General features: G+C 43.1%; 1 protein-coding gene across 2 annotated transcripts; it reads right to left on the reverse strand.

Moving 5' to 3' along the window:
- Positions 1-16,551: 16,551 nt before the first annotated feature.
- Positions 16,552-20,826, reverse strand: LOC142549739 (proline-rich receptor-like protein kinase PERK8). Of its 2 annotated transcripts, none has more exons than XM_075658847.1 (8): positions 18,748-20,826; positions 18,275-18,649; positions 17,925-18,005; positions 17,775-17,845; positions 17,552-17,634; positions 17,289-17,436; positions 17,027-17,188; positions 16,552-16,944 (listed from the first exon to the last, which is right to left on the reverse strand). In XM_075658847.1, exons 1-8 carry the CDS (start codon positions 19,874-19,876, stop codon positions 16,756-16,758), a joined length of 2,238 nt encoding a protein of 745 aa, XP_075514962.1. In that variant the 5' UTR covers positions 19,877-20,826; the 3' UTR covers positions 16,552-16,755. The 2 variants fall into 2 exon arrangements, with proteins under 2 accessions (XP_075514962.1, XP_075514961.1); XM_075658846.1 differs by having other exon boundaries at positions 16,553-16,944; positions 18,275-18,679.
- Between the last annotated feature and the right edge of the window lie 203 nt (positions 20,827-21,029).

A 21,029-nucleotide genomic window follows, 5' to 3' on the forward strand; every position in this document is an offset into this window, starting at 1 on the left:
AAGGGAACATGTGATGAGAATTGTCATCTGCCCCTAGCTTTATCCTCCTCCTTCTCGCCCGCACCCCTCTTCCTACCTTCTCTTTCCGCTCCTTCAACTCTACTTCTCCCGGGCCGCTGCTCCATTCTCTTATGCCGCTGGGCATCTTCTAGATTTACATATTTTTCCGCCCGAGATAACAGATCATCATAACTTGATGGAGGTTTTTTCACTAACGATTTAAAGAACTCTCCTCCTCTAAGTCCCTGGGTAAAGGCACTTATCATGATGTCAGGAGTGGCCGCTGGTATCTCCAACGCTGCATTGTTGAAACGCTGGACAAACCCTCGCAAAGTTTCAGCTTCTTGTTGTTTCACCACAAACAGGCTCAAATAGTTTTTTTGGTGTTTTTTGCTGCTAGCGAATCTGTGCAAGAAAGCAGCGGAAAAATCCTCAAAAGATCGTATGGAGTTGGGCTGCAAGGTGTTAAACCATTGCTGGGCTGACCTCACCAACGTGCCCAGAAACACCCTGCACCTGACCCCATCTGAATATTGATGTAACAGGGCCGTATTCTCAAATCTCCCCAAGTGTTCCTCGGGGTTAGCATGTCCATCGTACTCTCCCACATTTGACTGTCGAAAATTTGGAGGAAGTCTTTCTTCTAAAATGGCTAGTGAAAAGGTGCTTCCTCTCTTAGGTGCCGGCGCTCTACTTTCCAACTGCTGCCTCAATATCTGTATTTCCTTCCACATTTCTCTCATCTCACTAATCTCCCCACTTTGGTGCGGCTGTGTCTCTTCAACCTTGCTCTGGTGGCCCTCAGCATTTTCCTCTTGCTCCTGGCGAGTGGCCTGCTCTTCAGCAAACATAGATTCTTGGTTCCTCTTCATAGCCTCATCCACTGTCCGAGTGATAAATTGGCCCAACTGCTCCAGGGTCAAGTTCCCCACATTCTCATTGGGAGGGGGTTGCTCGACTCTTGTCTCGTGAAGGGGCTGCTCAGCTCTTGTCTCTTGACGAAGTTGTTCCTGTCTCGTCTCAAGATACGGTTGTTCCTGTCTTGTCTCAACATGAGATTGTTTGGGTCCCCTCTGAGGACGCGATGATGCTGAGGTAGCTCTTCTACTCCCTTTCCTGCCTACCATCTCTACGTCTCAACTCAAAGTTTCCCACAGACGGCGCCAAGTGATACTCACGGGAAATTTAGGGTCCGATTCCAGCAAGTGTCACTAGTCCAGACGCAGGTTTTGAAATTACCCTGAGCCTGAAATCACAAATAAGATCGTTAGAAAGGGGTCAGGAGGGTGTCCTGGCGTAGCTCCTCCGACGCTCAAGTCAGAGACTGAGGATATATGGGGGAGCAGCTAAGGGTGCTGCTGAAAATAATATATTGAATTTTTTAAATGAACACTCAAACCTGGTATTTATAGGAGTATACCTGGGCCCTTGATGGGCTTGTCTTCCATTTGGGCTTGGGATGGGCCAGGGGTAGTGGGCCCATCCATGGGGTATCAAACTGGTTGACTATCCTCAATGTTACGCCCATTGAATTACGATGTCCATAGTGGATATATCCTGAAAAATCTTGTTTCATTGTTTCCAGACCTGAGGTAAAAAATTTCATTAGATAGCAAAATCAAGTTGATTATGTGACACAACCCTCAGTCTTGATCTAGCAAGAATTTGGCGAAAATTACCATGCAATATAAATTTACAAAAGTTAGACAAATTCGACGTGTGCGATGATTCTTGACAAGACAATATATTTCAGTCATCAAACACGAGAATTCGAACAAGATGGATAACATTATAAAACCAGGCAAGTGAAGTGAAATAATTCAGCAAGTAATAATAGGAATGGTCACAAATTCTTTGAACCTAAAACATAAAGAGGTTGACATATTTTTAGGCATATACACTATGGCATGTGGCAAGATATTGTTACCTGTGGTTGGAACGGAGAAAAAGCAAGATGGATTTAAGACAAAAGAATCCAGGGGAACTCCCAATTCTGTTCTTGGCCTGGGAATACTTGAAACAGGGGATGTATGAAATGAAAATGTTCCAAGAAAATTATTACATCCATGCTGCATGCTATTCTGTGGTTGAAGCATGAACATCTCGGGGTTCCAGCGCTCCTAAAAAGATTTAGATTTCATGAGTCAAGACAATACCACAATTAAAGTCTCTAATAAATTTAACCGATTGTTCTTCATATTAAACCTGCTCTAGAAAGGGATGTTTCAGTTTCTCATTTAGATAAAAGAATCATATCATTCAGCTTAACACAAGATCGTGTAGTACAAATTGTATAAAACAAGAAGAAGAAGTTCGAATGGCACAAAGACTGCAAAAACCTATGATTTAGAATGAGCCAAACCAGTAACAAAGAAATAAGAAATCCACACTGGTTAACAGTCTATAATACCTTAGATGCAGAGCCTCCAGGCAATACGTTTTTCGTGCCAGTAACAAATTCTGATCTATACATTCTCCCCTCCGATATTATTCTTCTGTGGAATTTCCTCTCTGTGCCAATTAACGTGAGAAGTTCAAGTGTATCATCAACTTTTCTCAAGAGTTTATTATAATTGTGAGACTAGATTGTTAAAAAATTTCAAGGAGTTTTATTTTATTTTTATATGATATTATCTTTTTTTTTAAATAAATTTGAGATTATTTATAGATTGAGTTTTATTTTATTTGATATGATATAATTACTTTTTTTTTTGATTTGTTGATTTAATTTGATATTATCTATAGATTTGAACAAAAGATAAAAAAAATGTTTATCTTGTGTTTGTTATTTGGGTCATTCTTGTTATTAATAAATAAATAATAAGTATGTTTTGGCTTTATTATTATTATTTTTATATATATATATATATATTCATATTTTTATATTTCTATTATTTATACAAAAATTATTTTGAAATATATCTCATTAGTAAACTTTATTAGTAGTGATGATGTTTTTTGTAAGACGGTACCATATATTTATATTCGTGAAACGAGTAGACATGATCTCTATTTATCATTAAAAATAACGTTTTTGACATAAAAAATAATAATTTTTCATGAGTCGAATCGAATTGAAAATACATCTCGTTTTTTGTGTTAGTAACATGTTATTACACACCATCGACGCCTTTCAAATTTAAATTTTCGTACACTTGAGTAAAAATATAATTATATGTAAATATAGCATAAATATGGTATGTCACCGACTCACCATGCTACAATTTTTTTTAAAAAAAAGGTTTAAAATTTCGTGAATTTTTGTTTTCTAAATATTTATTTTTCGGTGGATTTTTTTCTCTGCGAATTGATGTGAGAAGTTCAAGTGTTAATTTGAATGAAAATTTTAAACCAGATAGCGCAAGCGTCACCAACTATAACTTCTCCTACAAATTGCAAAACTTACATGCTTCTTGCCAATTCATTGGCATTATCAAAATTACAGATTCCATCAGTATTCAATTGTTCTCTAGAAACTTGATGGTTTGAGCCAATGTCGAAAATCTGCTGGTTAATTGAAAATTCTTTGATACCCATGGATGGGCCCACTATCCTTGGCCCATCCCCAGCTCAAATGGAAAACATGCCCACCATCCCCTGCCCAAATGGGAGACAGGCCCACCAAGGGCCCAGGTATTCTCCTATAAATACCAAGTTTGAGCGTTCAGTTGATTATTCACTATATTGTTTTCGGCAGCACCCTTAGTTGCTCCCCCCATATATTCTTAGTCACTAACTTGAGCGTCGGAGGAGCTACGCCAGGACACCCTCCTGGCCCCCTTCTAACGGTCTTCTTCGTGATTTCAGGCTCAGGACAATTTCAAAACAATGCGTATGTACTAGTGACGCTTGCCGGAATCGGACCCTAAATTTCCCGTGAGTATCACCTGGCGCCGTCTCTGGGAACATTTGAGTTGAGACGTAGAGATGGTAGGGAGGAGAGGTAGTAGAAGAGTTAACTCAGCGTCATCGCGTCCTCAGAGGGGACTCGAGCAGTCTCATGCTGAGGCAAGGTAGGAACAACCCCATCAGGAGGCGAGAACAGAACAACCTCGTCAAAAGACCAGGGTCGAGCAACCTCGTCCTAATGAAAATGTGGGGAACTTGACCCTGGAGCAGTTGGGTTAATTTATCACTCGGACCGTGGATGAGGCTCTGGAGAGGAACCAAGAATCTACGTTCGTTGAAGAGCAGGCCACTCGCCAGGAGCGAGAGGAAAATTTTGAAGTCCACCATCGCAGGGTCGAAGAGACGCATCCCATCCAAAGTGGGGAGATTAGTGAGATGGGGGAGATGTGGAAAGAGATACGGAGGTTGAGGGAGCAGGTAGGAAGCAGGGCGGCGGTACCCAAGAAAGGAAGCCCTTTTTCACAAGCCATCTTGGAAGAAGGGCTTCCTCCAAATTTCCGACAATCAAACGTTGGAGAATATGACGGACATACAGACCCCGAAGAACACTTGGGGAGATTTGAGAATGCGGCTCTGTTGCACCAATATTCAGATGGAGTCAGGTGCAGGGTGTTTCTGGGCACGTTGGTGAGGTCAGCCCAGCAATTGTTTAATACCCTGCAGCCCAACTCCATACACTCTTTTGAGGATGCTATAGATTTCTTGCACCGATTTGCCAGCAGCAAGAGGCACCAGAAGAATTATTTGAGCCTGTTTGTGATGAAACAACAAGAGGCTGAAACTTTGCGAGAATTTGTCCAGCGTTTCAACAGTGTAGCACTGGAAATACCAGCGGCTACCCCTGACATCATGGTAAGTGCCTTTACCCAAGGGCTGAGGGGGGGGAGAATTCTTCAAATCGCTGGTCAAGAAATCTCCGTCGAGCTATGATGACTTGTTAGCTCGGGCGAAAAAATATGTAAACTTGGAAGATGCCCAACGATACAGAAGGATGGAAAACCGACCCGGAGGGAGTAGGGTGGAGGAAGCCGAGAGATGTGGTAAGAAGAGAGGTACAGGTGAGAGAGAGAAGGACAGAACCAGAAGTAGAGGACAATTCTCATCACATGTTCCTCTGAATAGGAGTTGGGATAAGGTGATGGAGGTGAGGGAGTCAGGGGAGAGGGGGGAGAAGTCGCAGAGGGTTGATAGCAGTGCTCGAACTCCGCCGCGGGGTAGACAAGAAGGATCCTCGTCCGGTAGTGAACTAAGATCTCGCCCATCTTCCAGGCGGGGTCGAGGCCCTCCGTGGATATATCAGAGGATCGAGGAGCCGAGGAGAGAAGGTCGAGGTCAGGATGTCCCTCGGGAGCCCGCTGAACCGAGGAGGGGAGCGAATGAGGATAACCACCCTACGAGAGGAATGATTCATATGATCTCGGGGGGTGCTACTGATGTGGATTCCAGGCGAGCGCGGAAGGCGCATGGGAGGAGGTTGGAGAATTTTGAAATATCTAGGAGTGCGGACTTACCCCAGGATCCTGTCATCAGTTTTGGACCGGATGACCTCCGAGGCATTGTGGCTCCTCATAACGATGCCTTGGTGGCGACGGCCACCGTTGCCAATTACGATGTGGCACGAATCTTTATTGATGATGGAAGCTCTGTTAATATCCTGTTCAAGAGCACTCTGGATCAGATGAAGGTGGAGAGATTTGAGTTCGAGCCGATCTCTACTCCTCTATATGGATTTGCAGGACATGCCATCCCGCCGCTCGATTAGATTGTCCTTCCTCTATCTTTGGGACATGGGCCTCGGCGGGTAGCAAAGATGACAACATTTATTGTGGTGGACACTCCATCCGCTTATAATGGAATTCTGGGGCGACCAGCCCTAAAAGATTTCAGAGCTGTAGCGTCCACGTATCATTAGAAGTTGAAGTTTCCTGTAGGAAAGGAGGTTGGAGTCTTATGCGGCGACCAGAGGGTCGCACGTCGGTGTTATGAGGGGATAGTGAAAGAAGAGGGGAAGAGGCCGCGTGTGGAGGTCAATATGATTAGAAGGGGGCGAAACGGGTTGCCCGTAGTGGTGAGGGAGGTTCATGAGGTGATGGATGAGAAGCCGGAGATCGTGACATTGGGGCCCGACAAGAAGACGCTAAGAATAGCCCCTGACCTTGACCCGGAGGTCAGGGATGAACTCATTACTTGTTTACAGGCTAATCTCAGCGGATTCACTTGGTCAGCCCAAGAGCTCACAGGGACGAGCCCAGATGTAGCAAAGCACCGATTGAACATCTTACCGAATTCTTGTCCCGTAAAGCAGAAGAAGAGACATTTCGGGCCTGAGAAGGATATAGTTATAAAGAAAGAAGTGAAGGAGTTGCTCAGTGCTGGGCACATTCGAGAGGTGCAATTTCCTACTTGGCTCTCGAATGTCGTCCTTGTTCCGAAGAGTTCGGGGAAGTGGAGGATGTGTGTGGACTTCAGAGATCTCAACGAGGCATGTCCTAAAGATTGTTATCCTTTGCCTCGAATAGATCAGTTGGTGGACTCTACAGCTGGGAATCAATATCTGTGCATGTTGGACGCTTATCAAGGGTACCATCAAATTCCCTTGGCTGTGGAAGACCAAGATAAAGTTAGTTTCATCACCTCTGAAGGAACTTTCTGCTACGTGGTCATGCCATTCGGACTCAAAAATGCTGGAGCCACGTATCAACGATTGATGGATAGAGTCTTTTCTGAGCAGGTAGGAAGGAACGTCGAAGTATATGTGGACGACATCATGGTAAAGTCTAAGGATTCGACCCAACTCATACCTGACTTAGTGGAGACCTTTTCCACCCTTAGGTCCTATGGGCTGAAGCTGAATCCTCAGAAGTGTATCTTTGGGGTGAGGAGCGGGAAGTTTCTGGGTTATATGGTGACAGAGAGGGGGATTGAGGCTAACCCCGAGAAAGTTCAAGCTATCCAAGATATGGTCTCTCCCCGGGGACCCAAAGATGTTCAGAAGTTGACGTGGAGGATTGTTGCATTAGCGCGTTTTATCTCGAGGTCTGCCCACAGAAGTTTACCGTTCTTCCGGACTTTGAGAAAGGCGAAAAAATTTGAATGAGATCCAGCTTGCAAGAAAGCGTTTGAAGAATTGAAAAAATACCTTGCTGAGCTGTCTGTCCTAGCCAAACCAGCAGCATGTGAGCCTTTGTGGGTATATTTATCTGCCACCGAGGAAGCTGTGAGTTCGGTCCTTGTCAAGTTGGAAGGATCAACTCAACAGCCAGTCTATTATGTTTCGCATGCACTCAAGGGGGCAGAGATCAGATACTCAGGGTTGGAAAAATTGGCATTGGCTTTAGTGATGACAGCGAGGCGCTTGAGACCCTACTTCCTGTCTCATCCAATTGTGGTGCTAACTAACAGTCAATTGGACAGAATCTTCACTCATTCTGATATGTCTGGTCGTTTGGTAAAATGGACTACTAAGCTGGGAGAGTATGACATCCAGTATGAGCCAAGAATAGCTATCAAAGCACAAGCCTTAGCCGATTTTCTGGCTGAGATCGTGCATCAGGAGAATGAAAATCCTTGGAAGGTGTATGTGGATGGTTCCTCGTCGAAGGATGGAAATAGGGGTGAAAGTAGTACTGATTTCACCAGCTGGGGATGAAGTGAAGTTGGCTGTGAAATTGGACTTTCAAGCATCCAACAATGAGGCAAATTATGAGGCTGTGTTGGCAGGACTGCGAGCAGCCAGAAACGTGGGAGCTACCCAGGTACTTATTTTTTCTGACATACAGTTGGTAGCACAACAGATGAACGGAACGTATGATGTGAAATATGAAAAGCTTATTGAGTATGCTCAAGAAGTGGACAGAGTCAGAGAAAAATTCACAGAGATTACATTTGAGCAGATTTCCAGTAAAGAAAATGAAAAGGCAGACACTCTAGCCAAAATGGCTGGAACAATGGGAAGTTGGAAGACTAGGGAGGTGGTATTTCAAGTTGAACTCACACCTCACACAAGTTCGCCAGCTGTTGAGCAGGAGGAAGAGGATTGGAGGACTGGCATAATTGGTTACCTGAAAGAGGGAAAACTTCCTGATAACCCTCGCGAAGCTCGTAAGTTGAAGACAAAGTGTTCGCGTTATGTGATGATCGGAGAAGTGTTGTATAGAACTTCTTTTGCGGGACCGCTTATTCGATGCTTGAATTATAAGAAGCTGATTATGTACTCCGAGAGGTTCATGAGGGGTGCTGTGGAAATCATCTGGGGGCTTATGCATTGGCAAGGAAGGTGTTGTTAGCCGGATATTGCTGGCCCTCAGTGCTGCACGACGCTCAAGAGTTAGTGATGTCTTGTGATAGTTGTCAACGTCATGCCGGTTGCATCACCGACCGACCGCGATGATGAAGGCTATCACGGCCGTCTGTCCTTTTGACCAATGAGGAATGGACATTGTGGGGCCTTTTCCTATAGCTCCTGCTCAGAAAAAGTTCCTATTGGTTGCAGTTGATTATTTTTTGAAATGGGTGGAAGCAGAGCCTTTGGCCAGAATCACTGAGAATGACGTCCTGAAATTCTTGTGGAAGAATATAGTGTGCAGATATGGGGTGCCTAGAAGATTGATATCTGATAATGGGAGACAGTTCCAAGGGGCTAAGGTCCAAGTTTGGTGTAAAGAGATGAAGATCCAACAAGTCTTTACATCTGTAGCTTACCCGCAGAGTAATGGGCAGGTGGAGGTGACTAATCGGACGCTGGTACAGGGTCTGAAAGTTCGACTTGGCAATGCTAAGGGAAATTGGGTGGATGAGCTACCAAGTGTCTTGTGGGCATATCGAACCACTCCAAGAGAAGGAACCAAAGAAACTCCTTTCAGTTTGGTCTATGGTAATGAGGCAGTGCTCCCAGCTGAGATTGGGCTAGAGTCAGCAAGGGTAATGTTTTACGATGAGAACAACGATGCAAGACGCGCCACTGACCTTGATCTTCTGGAAGAAAAGAGAGAGGCTGCCAGCATTCACATGGAAGCTTATAAGAACCGCATTGCAGAGTCTTATAATCGGAGGGTCATTCAGAGAAACTTCCAGGTAGGTGACTTGGTCCTGAGGAAAGTGCAAGAAGAGCAGAGAGGAAAGTTGGACCCAAAGTGGGAGGGTCCCTTCAAAGTTATCGAAAGACTGAGCTCGGGAGCCTATTACTTGGAGAATGCGCAAGATAAGACATTGAAGAGGCCCTGAAACGCTTATCACCTTAGAAAATATTATCCTTGATTTGCTTGTTGATGTATTTCATTTCGAATTTTCCTGTGTAATCAGTTGAAATTCAATAAAATCCAGTTCTTCTTTTCAATTCATGAATGTTGTTGTATTGTGAAGATGATAAAAATTAAATTTTCCTACTAAGGCATCGCCTAGTAGGGGAGCAGAGTGCAGGAGAAAAATTTATTTTCCTACTAATTCATCGCCTAGTAGAGGAGCAGAGAGGAAGAAGAGAAAAAAATTTATTTTCCTACTTAGGCTGTGCCTAGTAGAGGAGCAGAGAGGAAGAAGAGAAAAAAATTTATTTTCTTACTAAGACATCGCCTAGTAGAGGAGTAGAGTGCATGAGAAAAATTTATTTTCCTACTTAGGCTACGCCTAGTAGAGGAGCAGAGGGCGGGGAGAAATTTTATTTTCCTACTAAGGCATCGCCTAGTAGAGGAGCAAAGTGCAGGAGAAAAATTTTATTTTCCTACTAAGGCATCGCCTAGTAGAGGAGTAGAGTGCAGGAGAAAATTTTATTTTCCTGCTAAAGTATCACCTAGCAGAGGAGTTAGAGGGCGGGAATGTTGAATTTTTATTTTCCTGCTAAGGTATCACCTAGCAGAGGAGTTAGAGAGGGGAGTGTTGAATTTTTATTTTCCTGCTAAGGTATCACCTAGCAGAGGAGTTAGAGGACAGGAGTGTTGAATTTTTATTTTCCTGCTAAGGTATCACCTAGCAGAGGAGTTAGAGGGTGAGAGTGTTGAATTTTTATTTTCCTGCTAAGGTATCACCTAGCAGCAGAGGAGTTAGAGGGCGGGAGTGTTGAATTTTTATTTTCTTGCTAAGGTATCGCCTAGCAGAGGAGTTAGAGAGCAAAGGTGTTGAAAATTTTATTTTCATGCTAAGACATCGCCTAGCAGAGGAGTTAGAGGGTAAGGCTGTTGAATTTATATTTTCATGTTAAGACATTGCCTAGCAGAGGAGTTAGAGGGTGAGGGTGTTGAAATTTTATTTTCCTACTAAGGCATAGCCTAGCAGAGGAGTTCGCACTCTGCCGATTTTATTCACCCTAGTGATTTAAAAGCATCAGAGATAAATTCAAGAGAAGCAGTGAACGCAAATGCAAAATACGCAATATGACGGAAAACGAGTTCCTACATGCCAAAAGTGCGCAAAAAGAGAGATATAAACGTCATAAAATCCATAGTCGCATAGTAACATGAAAAGGGAAGCAGTGCAGAAAAAAACAGAATATGGCCCGAAGTCATACAATGTTTGCATAAATGAAAAATAACATAAGTAAAGGAGCTCGGCATAAGAATCGGGGGGAGACTCGCTACGAAAGCCTCGATGTCGATGAAGTCAGTAAGGGCGCCTGGCGGAGGATAGCCCTGAGCCTTGAAGAGGCCAACTGCACCCTCGAAACCCACCTCTAGAAAATAACAAGCTTTAGGAGCGCAGATATCGTTGAACTCCTCAGACTTGAGGAATTCTTCCTTGAATGCAGAGGCTTCGGAAGCGTGTTGAGCCTTAGCGTCCTTGAGGTCCCTACGGATTTGTGCTGCTTCAGCTCGAGCATTCTTTAACTCTTCCTTCAGCCTCTGGATCTCCTTCGCGTGGTCCTCTGTTCACCGTTGGTGCTCCTGTTTCTCTTTCAGAAGCTCATCATCTCGAGCTTGAAGCTCCTTAGCATGTGTCACCTTCATCTCGTCAATAGTAACCTGAAGCTATTCGCGAAGAGCCTTGCCCTCGCGTAAATCTTGGCAGGCAGCGGATCGAGTGGCATTAGCATGCTCCACCAACTCCCCTACGTACATCATGCCCTGAATAAGTAGATAAGAGTAAAAAGATGGCAACAAAATCATACATGTATTGGACATCAATCTAGGGACTAGAAGGAGAAATATACCTCAGTGACACTGCTGCATGTCCGACGAGTGAGTTCAGACCACCCCAGTGAAGTCATGAACGCTGCATCCGCGTCTGAAGGAAGCTGGTGCATTATCTTTTGGGCCAGATAAGTAGGACCCCGCCCCACGATGGTCGAATCCGGGGTGTATAAAGGACGCACCCCCGATTCAGGGGGAGGCCCCTCATCTGACTCGGATCCTTCTGGAGATGAGACCGATATGACTGAGATCTCAGAAATCTTGCGCTTACCATGCGGTGGGACCGATGGGCTAGGATCAGTGCACTCCTTCTTCTTACCAGAAGGAGGAGGTGGAGAGGAGGCTCGCTTTGGGGCGGAGGAGGATGAGCCTGCTTTCTTTCACAGCATTAGGGGAGCTAGCAGGTCTTTTTGCAGTAGTGGCGCAAGAACCTGTTTTCTTCTTCTCAGCAGCATTACAATCTCCCTTTGTGCTCGTCGTGACTGCTGGAACGACTGATTTCTGTTGGGCAGAGGATGAACTCCCAACTTTCTTCTTCGCAATCTCGCGAAGCAGTGCGGCATTCATGATTCTAGAACCTGCAAATAAAAACAATGAACCGAATGAGAATACCATCAAAGAACACAAGAAGCGAAAGAGAGACAGAAAGGGTGAAGAGATGAGGATATCCATCGGCGTCCTCCTTCATTTTAATTTTTGCGGGACTTAACCCAGCATTGCACATGAGATCTTCAAATAGAAGTTGGGGAATGCTAAAACATCGATCTCATAGCACACTCATTATCTCCAGATACTCATTTTCCTTCTTATAACTCTTGGAAAGTTCATGATTGGTGAAAGTAGGGTACCAATTGGTATAACAAGTCAATTCTTTGGGTTGCTGGATGAAGAAGAAGTGTTTTTTCCAGTCTTTAACATGACTAGGAGCCCCCTCGAAAAGCTTATGGCTAGACCGAGTAGTCACATAAAACGGTCTTTCTTTTGATCTAGACAGAACTAAGAAGTAGGAGAAAGTAGTGCAATTCAAAGGGAGGTTTAGGGCCCGGAATAGCACGGCAAAACAGCTTATCAAGCGGAGAGCATTGGGAGTGAGCAGACCTAAATGCACCTGATAATACTTGCTCAATTCTTGGAAGAAATCGGACAAGGAAAAACGAAGACTAGCATCAAGGTGGTGCTAAAAGAAGGTGTAGTAGCCCTTGGGAGCTAGATAGGGTCAGTCCTTAGAGGTAGGAATGATGATCTCATGGGAGGAAGAAATGTGCCACAGAGTCCTAAGTTTTGACTCGCTACCAGGAGGGATATGGGATGACAAATGACCGTACCATAGGTTATCCGTTTTAGATATGTTCATCTGTTGGGTCACATGACGAACTTCTTTACCAGGACGGCTATGAGTAGTGGTTTCCTCCTCATGGGAATCGAGGGTAAATTCAGGATCAACTAGGGAAGTCCTACTCTGGCTAGACTCACTAGATTCACTAGACTTTCTAGACCCGCCAGATCTCTCAGAATCGCTCGAGGAACTAGACTCGGAGTCGGAAGAAGACATAAGTGCTAAGGATAATCAAACAGGAAAAGGAGAGAACTGACCCGGATGAGCCGGTGACGAGTACAAGTGTGGTGCACGCTCGTGCGGAGCGAGGGCGTGCCGGGCGAGCGCGCGGCTGGGGCGCTGGGCGCTTGTGTGCGCGCTGGGCGAGCTAATGGCAGTGTGTGCACGCGGCTGAGCAAGCGCTGGGGCGAGGCGAGCAGGAGAGGGATGAGGCGCTGGCGTTGGGCGAGCATGCGCGCTGGGTTGTCGGCGAGGTGGTGGCTTGCGCACTGGCAGGGGCAAGGCCCTGGCATTGGGCGAGCGTGCGCGATGGTGAGCATACAAGCTGGGCTGTCGGCGAGGTGGTGGCTTGCGCGCTGGCAGGGGCGACGCCCGGCGAGGGCGAGCGTCTGGCAGGCGAGTGCGGGCACTCGGCGAGGGTGATGCGCGGCGAGGGCATGCGTCTGGTAGGCGAGCAGGAGATGGGTGAGGCGCTGGCGTTGGGCGAGCGTGCCGCTGGGCTATCGGCGAGGTGGTGGCTTGCGCGCTGGCAGGGACGACGCGCAGCGAGGGCGAGTGTCTGGCAGGCGAGTGGGGGCACTTGGCGAGGGCGATGCGCGGCGAGGGCGAGCGTCTGGCAGGCGAGCGGGAGATAGGCGAGGAGCTGGCGTTGGGCGAGCGTGCGCGCTGGGGCCTGGGCGGTCGGCGAGGTGGTGGCTTGCGCACTGAGGGCAGGGGCGTGCTTGGCGGTTCGGCGAGACGCTGGCTTGGGCGAGGCACGGGCTTTGGCGTGCGCTGGGTTCAGGCGATACGGTGGTCGGGGTGCACGTGAAGGTAACGGCAAGGTGGTTAAGAAGCGGGGGAGAGCTGGTGAGTGAATTGCAGAGGAAATTTTTGTGGGAGAAGTGAGAATGAGAGGAGGAGATGACCTATATTTATAGGGGAAGCCAAGATTGCGATTTGATATCTTTCTTTTCAGAGCAAGATTACGATTGGATTTGATATCTTTCCTTCCAGAATAGGACGGCGATTTGAATTCTTTCCCTTCAAAACAAGATTGCGGTATGATTTAATTCACCTCTAAACTTGTGGAATCTAATAAATAAGCAGCAGTGGAGAAAATGCACGCCCTCACCCTTGCGGATGATTATTTCTGAAGACAAACGAAATAAATTTCTCTAACACGATATGCCTTCGTCGCTGATAAATCAAGGACAACCCAATTAATCGAACTTTTAACCTACGATTCAGTTCGACTCGGAGGGGGAGACTGGTGATACCCCATGGATGAGCCCACTACCCTTGGCCCATCCTCAGCCCAAATGGAAGACAGGCCCACCATCCCCAGCCCAAATGGGAGACAGGCCCACCAAGGGCCCAAGTATTCTCCTATAAATATCAGCTTTGAGCGTTCAGTTGATTATTCACTATATTGTTTTCAGCAGCAACCTTAGCTGCTCCCCCCATATATCGTCAGTCACTGACTTGAGCGTCGGAGGGGGGCTACGCCAGGACACCCTCCTGGCCCCCTTCTAACGGTCTTCTTCGTGATTTCAGGCTCAGGACAATTTCAAAACCTTGCGTCTGTACTAGTGATGCTTGCCGGAATCGGACCCTAAATTTTTCGTGATTGTCATTCTCGATACGACCTCTTATCTCTACGATAATGTAAACTACTCAATGTACTCATGTTGTTCATGTTTTTGCCCCATAAACCATAATCCACCTGAAAACACACTGTATCATCAACTTTTCTCAAGATTTTATTATAATCGTGAGACCTGATTGTTAAAAGATTTCAAGGGGTTTTATTTTATCTTTACACGATGTTATCTTCTTTTTTGAATAAATTTGATATTATTTATAGATTGAGTTTTATTTTATTTGATATGATACAGTTATATATATATATATTTTTTTTTGTTTGATTTGATATTATCTATAGATTTGAACAAAAGATAAAAAAATGTTTAACTTTGAAGATAATGGCAAAAAAATCTTTGATAATTAAGAAAAGAGCTGATGAGAATTTTAAGTTATATTCGAACTGTACGATACTCTAAAGAGAAAAAATATCAAAAGATAGAATTTTTTATTTTAAAATTCCTGGTCATTCACGCGAGAACAAGCAACAATGAGAAACAAGCAGCAGCTACAAAAATCGACGGGCTTCTTGTCGTCTCCCGCCGCATCTCTCGTGTTGCTATCAACCTCCCTCACTCCCTAATTAGAGACCGACAGAATATTGCGGTCACAAATTAGAGACCGATATTATATATCGGTCTCAACTTAGAGACCTTAATAAAAATTTGGTCTTCAATTTGTGAGTAGAATAAAAAATCGAGGCACAAAAATAATTTTAAATTATAAACGTGACGAAAATAAATAAAGCAATCGATATTACCAACTTCAGTCTCAAAATTGAGACCGAAATTACTGTCGGTCTCAAATTTGGTTACAAATCTCCGTTTCTTTTGTAGTGTCAGTCAATCTTCCAAATTCTTCCGATCATGAGTTTTGTGTTAGATTTTTAAATTTTATTGCTCAATAATTGTGTTTTGATTCTTTTGATGATACTTTAAAGAGAATCTGCTCAAAGAAGTAAGTCATTTTGTTGGCCTAAATTTGTCTTGTGGATGTTTGAAGTTTTATTTCGGCGTGATCGATCTAGTAAGATTTGTTTTGTGATAATGACACTTTTACTCCTTTTTTTTTTTTTTTTGCATTTTTTCTTCCGCTTTACATTCCGAATCTGTTTTGGTTTATTTTTAAATTTTTTTTAATAAAGTGAATTTTTACTCGTAAAAAAACATAATACTCGTAAATGTCCCAAGAGAATTTAGTTTAAAGAAACCACCTACGCGGTAGGTAGCCGTCCGCCTACCACCTACCGTTTTTTAGTACCTTTTTTTTAACGAAGAACATTCATTAAAAACGGTAAAAATTGTTAGTTTACAACTATTCTGGGCATCACAGACGATAATAGAAATCATCAATAATGTAAGTACTTGAAACTATGCTCCACTTCCAAAAACAAACTTAAGGTCAGATGTTCACTTTAATCGTTCTTGTTGTTTTTACAAAACTATGCTACAGATCCATAAATAAAAAATTTATTTAAAGGATCCATTTTTAATAAAGTATCACGCCAACATATTAAATTGCACCGACTTTTAATGAAACGAATCGAACTGAATATGCAGAAAAATTTAATATTTGAAATCTCGCTCAAAATAAATATATTCGGTCTCGGGCTCGGGCTCGATTCAAAAGCTCGAAAAAGTTAAAAAATTTTGTTCGAGTTCGGTTCGAATTAGGGTCGAGTTCGAATTTGACTCGAAAGATTCGAACATATTCACGAGCTATTCGATTATTGCTCGAAAATAAATACTCGAAATACTCAAAATCTATTTATATTATATTTTAAAAATATCAAAGGTTACAATCGGCTCACAAACTATCGAACGATATAACTTGGGTTCGAATTCGGCTCAATAAAAGTCCGAACATGTTCGAGTTCAATAAATTCGACTGCGAATCAAATATTTTTCGAGTTGGCATGAAAATTTTGTTAACCGACTCATTTCATTCACACCTCTATCCTTATTTAAATTTTCGTTTAAAACTATATTTTAAATATTTAATAAAATAATTTTGATATAAGAGGTAAAATGATATAAAATATTTTAATAGATCATTTCCGAATTAATTGATTTTATTATAGGGGTCTTGCAAGTTTTTATTGGATCCATATGTAGAAGAATTGCGAATGAGTTATAATTTATTTGACATTAATGTTCTAACTTTGGGATAAAGATTTAATTCGAAGCTCAATTGTAATAAACTCGCCGCTCCTCCTTAAAAAAATATTTGTTTTATGTTTAAAAAATATATATTTTGGAGAATTTATTATTTCAAAACAAATGAAAGTAAGATCAAGAATAGAAACATTAGGCTACGGACAATAAGCAAATGTGCAAGGTCAAACAATAGTTGAAGAAAGCCGGTTAGCCTGACAAGAAAGATTTTAACGCAAACAAAACTGAAACATAATCATCATTACAATGTCATATTTACCAAATTATAAATCTTTCAAAATTTAACTGGACGTTTGTGCATGTGGACAAGGTAGTTGGACAGGATAAATGCTTATTTCCAGTTGGGAAATTTTGAATTTACAGATTATTAGAACCATCAATTTCTCAAGCTACTTTGAGAATAGCCGAAGGTATCTGAGTTGAATTCTTGACTTCCAAAAGCCATTCTTTGGAACATTCTCATCTGTGCTGAATGTTCACTTGATTCGAAGACTCCGCTCTGTCCAGGTTTCATCCCGTTGTTCAAATTTGCTAACTCGTCCATTGCATCTAAAGCTCTCACTACCTGAAACTCGAGAATGTATTAAGGGGATCAAATTCAATGTTCTGAATGGTATTTGAGTGCTTAATGGTGGAAGGTTCGGTACCTGGCTCATCTTCGGTCTTTTCGAAGCTAAATGGCGTACACAAGCTGCAGCTGCTTCAATCATCCTGAACATTTCACTTTCAACAAAGTTGTTTTCTAATCTTGGATCTATTAAATCTTCAAAATCTTCTGCTTCAAGTGCCTTGGTGAGTAAGGGTCGAGCCTTCATGAGTGAGATACAAATTCAAATGGTTTCTTGATAAATGAAAGGTGTTCTTTGAAATCACATGGATTGAAATAAAGAACAGATTGATGGTGTTTACCCATTCAACAAGGCTTTCATCTCCTAAAGGCTGAGATGAGTCAACAGGCTTACGACCGGTGATGAGCTCCAAAAGAACAACACCAAATGAAAAAACATCAGACTTCACAGTCAGTTTTCCCGTTGATGCATATTCTGGAGCCAGGTATCTGCAAGAATAATGGATCAATGAGTAAATGTGTGGATGCAATACATACATCCAACAAGCTGCTATTGTAGCCCCATTTTCGTGCTATAGCTTTCACGAAAGAACTGGTTACCTACCCAAAGGTTCCCATCACACGTGTGGAAACGTGGGTATGTAACTCCAAATCCTGTGCTAGCTTCGCAAGCCCAAAATCTGCAACCTGTTTCATATACAGCACAATACAGCCATTAAGATAATTTTCAGTGTTGAGAGAATATGTTTCTTTAGTTGAGGTGCAATGATAAGAAAAATTTAGCACAAGATATCTTCTATTAGAATTGTACTAAGAAATCAACGAACCCGTGCTTCAAAATTTTTATCCAAGAGAATGTTTGATGACTTGATATCTCGGTGAATAATCCGTGGTTGACCTGATAAACAGAAAACCATAACTTTTTCATTAGGTTCTCAAAAAAAGCCAATATTTAAAATAAAGAGACTATATCTTACAATCTTCATGAAGATATGCCAGTCCGCGAGCAGAACCAGCAGCAACTCTGACTCGGGTAGGCCAATCCATGACCGACCTGCCTTCATTTGGCAAGAACATCAAATCAAGGACTCAGATAGACTATTACATGTAGCTGAAACCTTAGTTTGGTAAGTAAGAATGATGTTCTGGTACTGTGAACGTGTATGACAAGTGGATCAAAATTTATCATTTTTAACAAGTGACAATATAATAGCTTAAAATATTGTACTTCATCTCAGTTCAAGTTTTCAATTATGTAAGTAAAAGCAAGAAAGCAATTGAGTGTACATGGATTAGCATGTTTTTATTACGCTGGACACGATATTACCATGAAGATGATGATGCAGGGTGTCATTGGGCAAGTAATCATAGACGAGCAGCCTTTGATGCTCAGAGATGCAATAACCAACAAGTGATACCAAATGTCGGTGATGTATTCGGCTAATGATTTCAACTTCTGCTCTGAATTCACGCTCTCCTTGTCCGCTGCCGGCTTTTAACTGTTTAACAGCTATTTCTCTTCCGTCCGGCAGAACTCCTTTATAGACACAGCCAAATCCACCTTCCCCAAGTACATTATCTTTCGAGAACTCATTTGTAGCTCCTGATAGTTCTTCATAGGTGAACCATGATCTTGACGTGCCTATACCCCCATCTGTTGAGTAAATGTAATTGTTTGCTGAAGCACTTCCAGCTAGAGGAGCTGAATATTTGGGTCCAAGAAACGATGAATCTGTTGAAAACTTTAGAAACTTGAGAAAGAAACACGGTCATTTAATTCAATGGAACACAATCAAATACCTGAATTCTGGGAAGATGCAAAAGGTGAGGGCACTGCATAGTTCAGACTAAGCCTATTGTTCTTTTTTCTTCGCCTGTTGGTAAACCATACAGCCAGAACCACAACAGTGAGAGCCAAAAAACCCACAACACCGCCTATTACAGCTACACCTCCTGCTTTAAGGCCACCTGAATTACTTGATGTTACATCTGCTATATTAGAACTAGATTTGGTTGATGTCGCAGTGGGCTTTTCGATAGGGAAGGATGGTAGAGGCGCAGCTGGCGTGCTGCCATTGATAGAGGAATTGCGCAGGGGTGAGGGAGGAGATATAGAAGGCGGCAATGATGAGTTTGTAACAGGAGGAGGAGATTGGGTGGAAGGTGGAGGGCTGGTAAGTGGAGAAGGAGAAAGTGCGGAACTATTTGGTTGGGGTGGCAATGGAAGTGGGGAATGAGAACTGCTGGGTGGATGGACTACAGATGGAGGTGGAGGACTAGAGATAGGAAGTGATGGAGCTATAGCTGGTGGTGGAGAAGACGGGACAACGGCTGGAGGGGGAGGTATTGGTGAAATGGCAAGAGGTGGAGAGGGAGGTGCCGTAGGAGGGGCAGGAGATTCTTTGGGTGGAGACGCTTTAGATGGTGATGGAGGGGATACGATTGGTGGGGGCGGTGAATTGGTAGTGGGGGGCGGAGCAGTAGAATTTGAAGGTCGTGGCGACACTGGGGAAGATGGTGGAGGCAATGGGGGTGGTGAGGGAGGGGGCTGGAGCTGGGGCAAAGGTGGGGGCAATGGGGGTGAAGAAGAACGCGGAGTAGGTGATGGTGGTGGTTGTGGGGGCGGTGAGGATGGTAACTGGGGTGATGGTGGTGGCGGTGCAGAAGGTGGCGGGGATAATAAGGGTGGAGTCAAAGGTAGCGTAGGTGATGGTGGTGGTGAAGAAGTTAATACTGGAGACGGAGGCGATGCAACAGGCGGAGGTGATTGAGGGGGTGATGGAGGAGGACTAGTAGAAACAGGAGGTGGAGCTAAGGAATCGGGTAGCGGAGCAGAGGGTGTAGAAGGTGGTGGAACTGATGAATTTGTGGACGAAGATGGTGGCACTGCGCTAGGAGAAGAATTTGGCGATGGTGATCTTGAAGCCATTTTTGTCACAGATTTAGAACACAAAAAAAAAAAAAAAAAAAAGGAAGTCCTCTTTCGTTGAAATCTAGTTCAGCAACACCACACCTCGATTGAAATGCTGCACATTCTTAAACACCATGTTTACAACCTCCAGTTTTGAAGCTAACAATAGAACTTCATCCGGCAGAAATCAGAAAAACCACCTCTAAAACACCATTTTTATCTTGCCTCGTGAACGTCAGATTCGAAATGTACCAAGATCAAACTTGAAAAGACTTCAACTTCACCAGAAATCCGATATATAAAATGAACTTCAAATCTAGATCAAATATTTCAGTACGCAAGCTAAGATTCAACGCCTTTTCATACCCAAATGCTATGCAATTGAATCACCAAGAAACCACAAGACTCGAAAATGAAATAAGTTCTCACCTCTCTGCAAACAAAGTCAGAATCTTGAAATCCCGCAAAATTATTTTCCCAATAAACATCTTTCCAGGAAGACAAAATAAAGGAGGTGCACCAAACAAAACATGGGTGCCACTCAGTAACAGTGCCGAAGACTTCGTGGCAAAATAATGTAAATCTTGGAAACTGTCCAACAACATGCACAAAGCCTGCCATAGACTACTTACAACTTCACCATTTCTTTAAAAAAAAAATGAGCTGAACATTAAAATATTTATGACTCGTGATTAAAGTATTCATGGGATGGGAGAACTGGGTGTGATTAATAAGCAAAGTCAAACCAAACCCATGAAGGCCATATCTTGCAGTGGTTCTGCAATCCTCCATTGCCCGATCGTAGCAACATTATATTTTATATTTTCATCTGCACAATCTCAACTAAAAAATCGATTTTTATTTTCCCGAAATTCGGCTGAGAAGTTTTTAATGGATTCAATAATGTCCGAGAAGATCACTCGTGACTCGGGTGCAGTTGGAGTCGAAGATTTTCTGTTCGTTATTCCTGTTTGATTGCACGTTGCAAGAATTGATCAAAATAACATTGAAAAAAGGAAAAAGATAAAAAGCCCACTTAATTCCAAAGATGTGCCAGTTCATCTTCAAACCAATTTAATATAGTCGAGTTCGAATATTATACTATAATTTTATATTTAGAATAATTTAGTATTTTAAAATTTCGATATTTTAGTTTATAATTATTTTGCGG

This window comes from Primulina tabacum, chromosome 6 (genome assembly GCF_025594145.1).
Source record: "Primulina tabacum isolate GXHZ01 chromosome 6, ASM2559414v2, whole genome shotgun sequence".
In the NCBI taxonomy this organism is placed as follows: domain Eukaryota; kingdom Viridiplantae; phylum Streptophyta; class Magnoliopsida; order Lamiales; family Gesneriaceae; genus Primulina; species Primulina tabacum.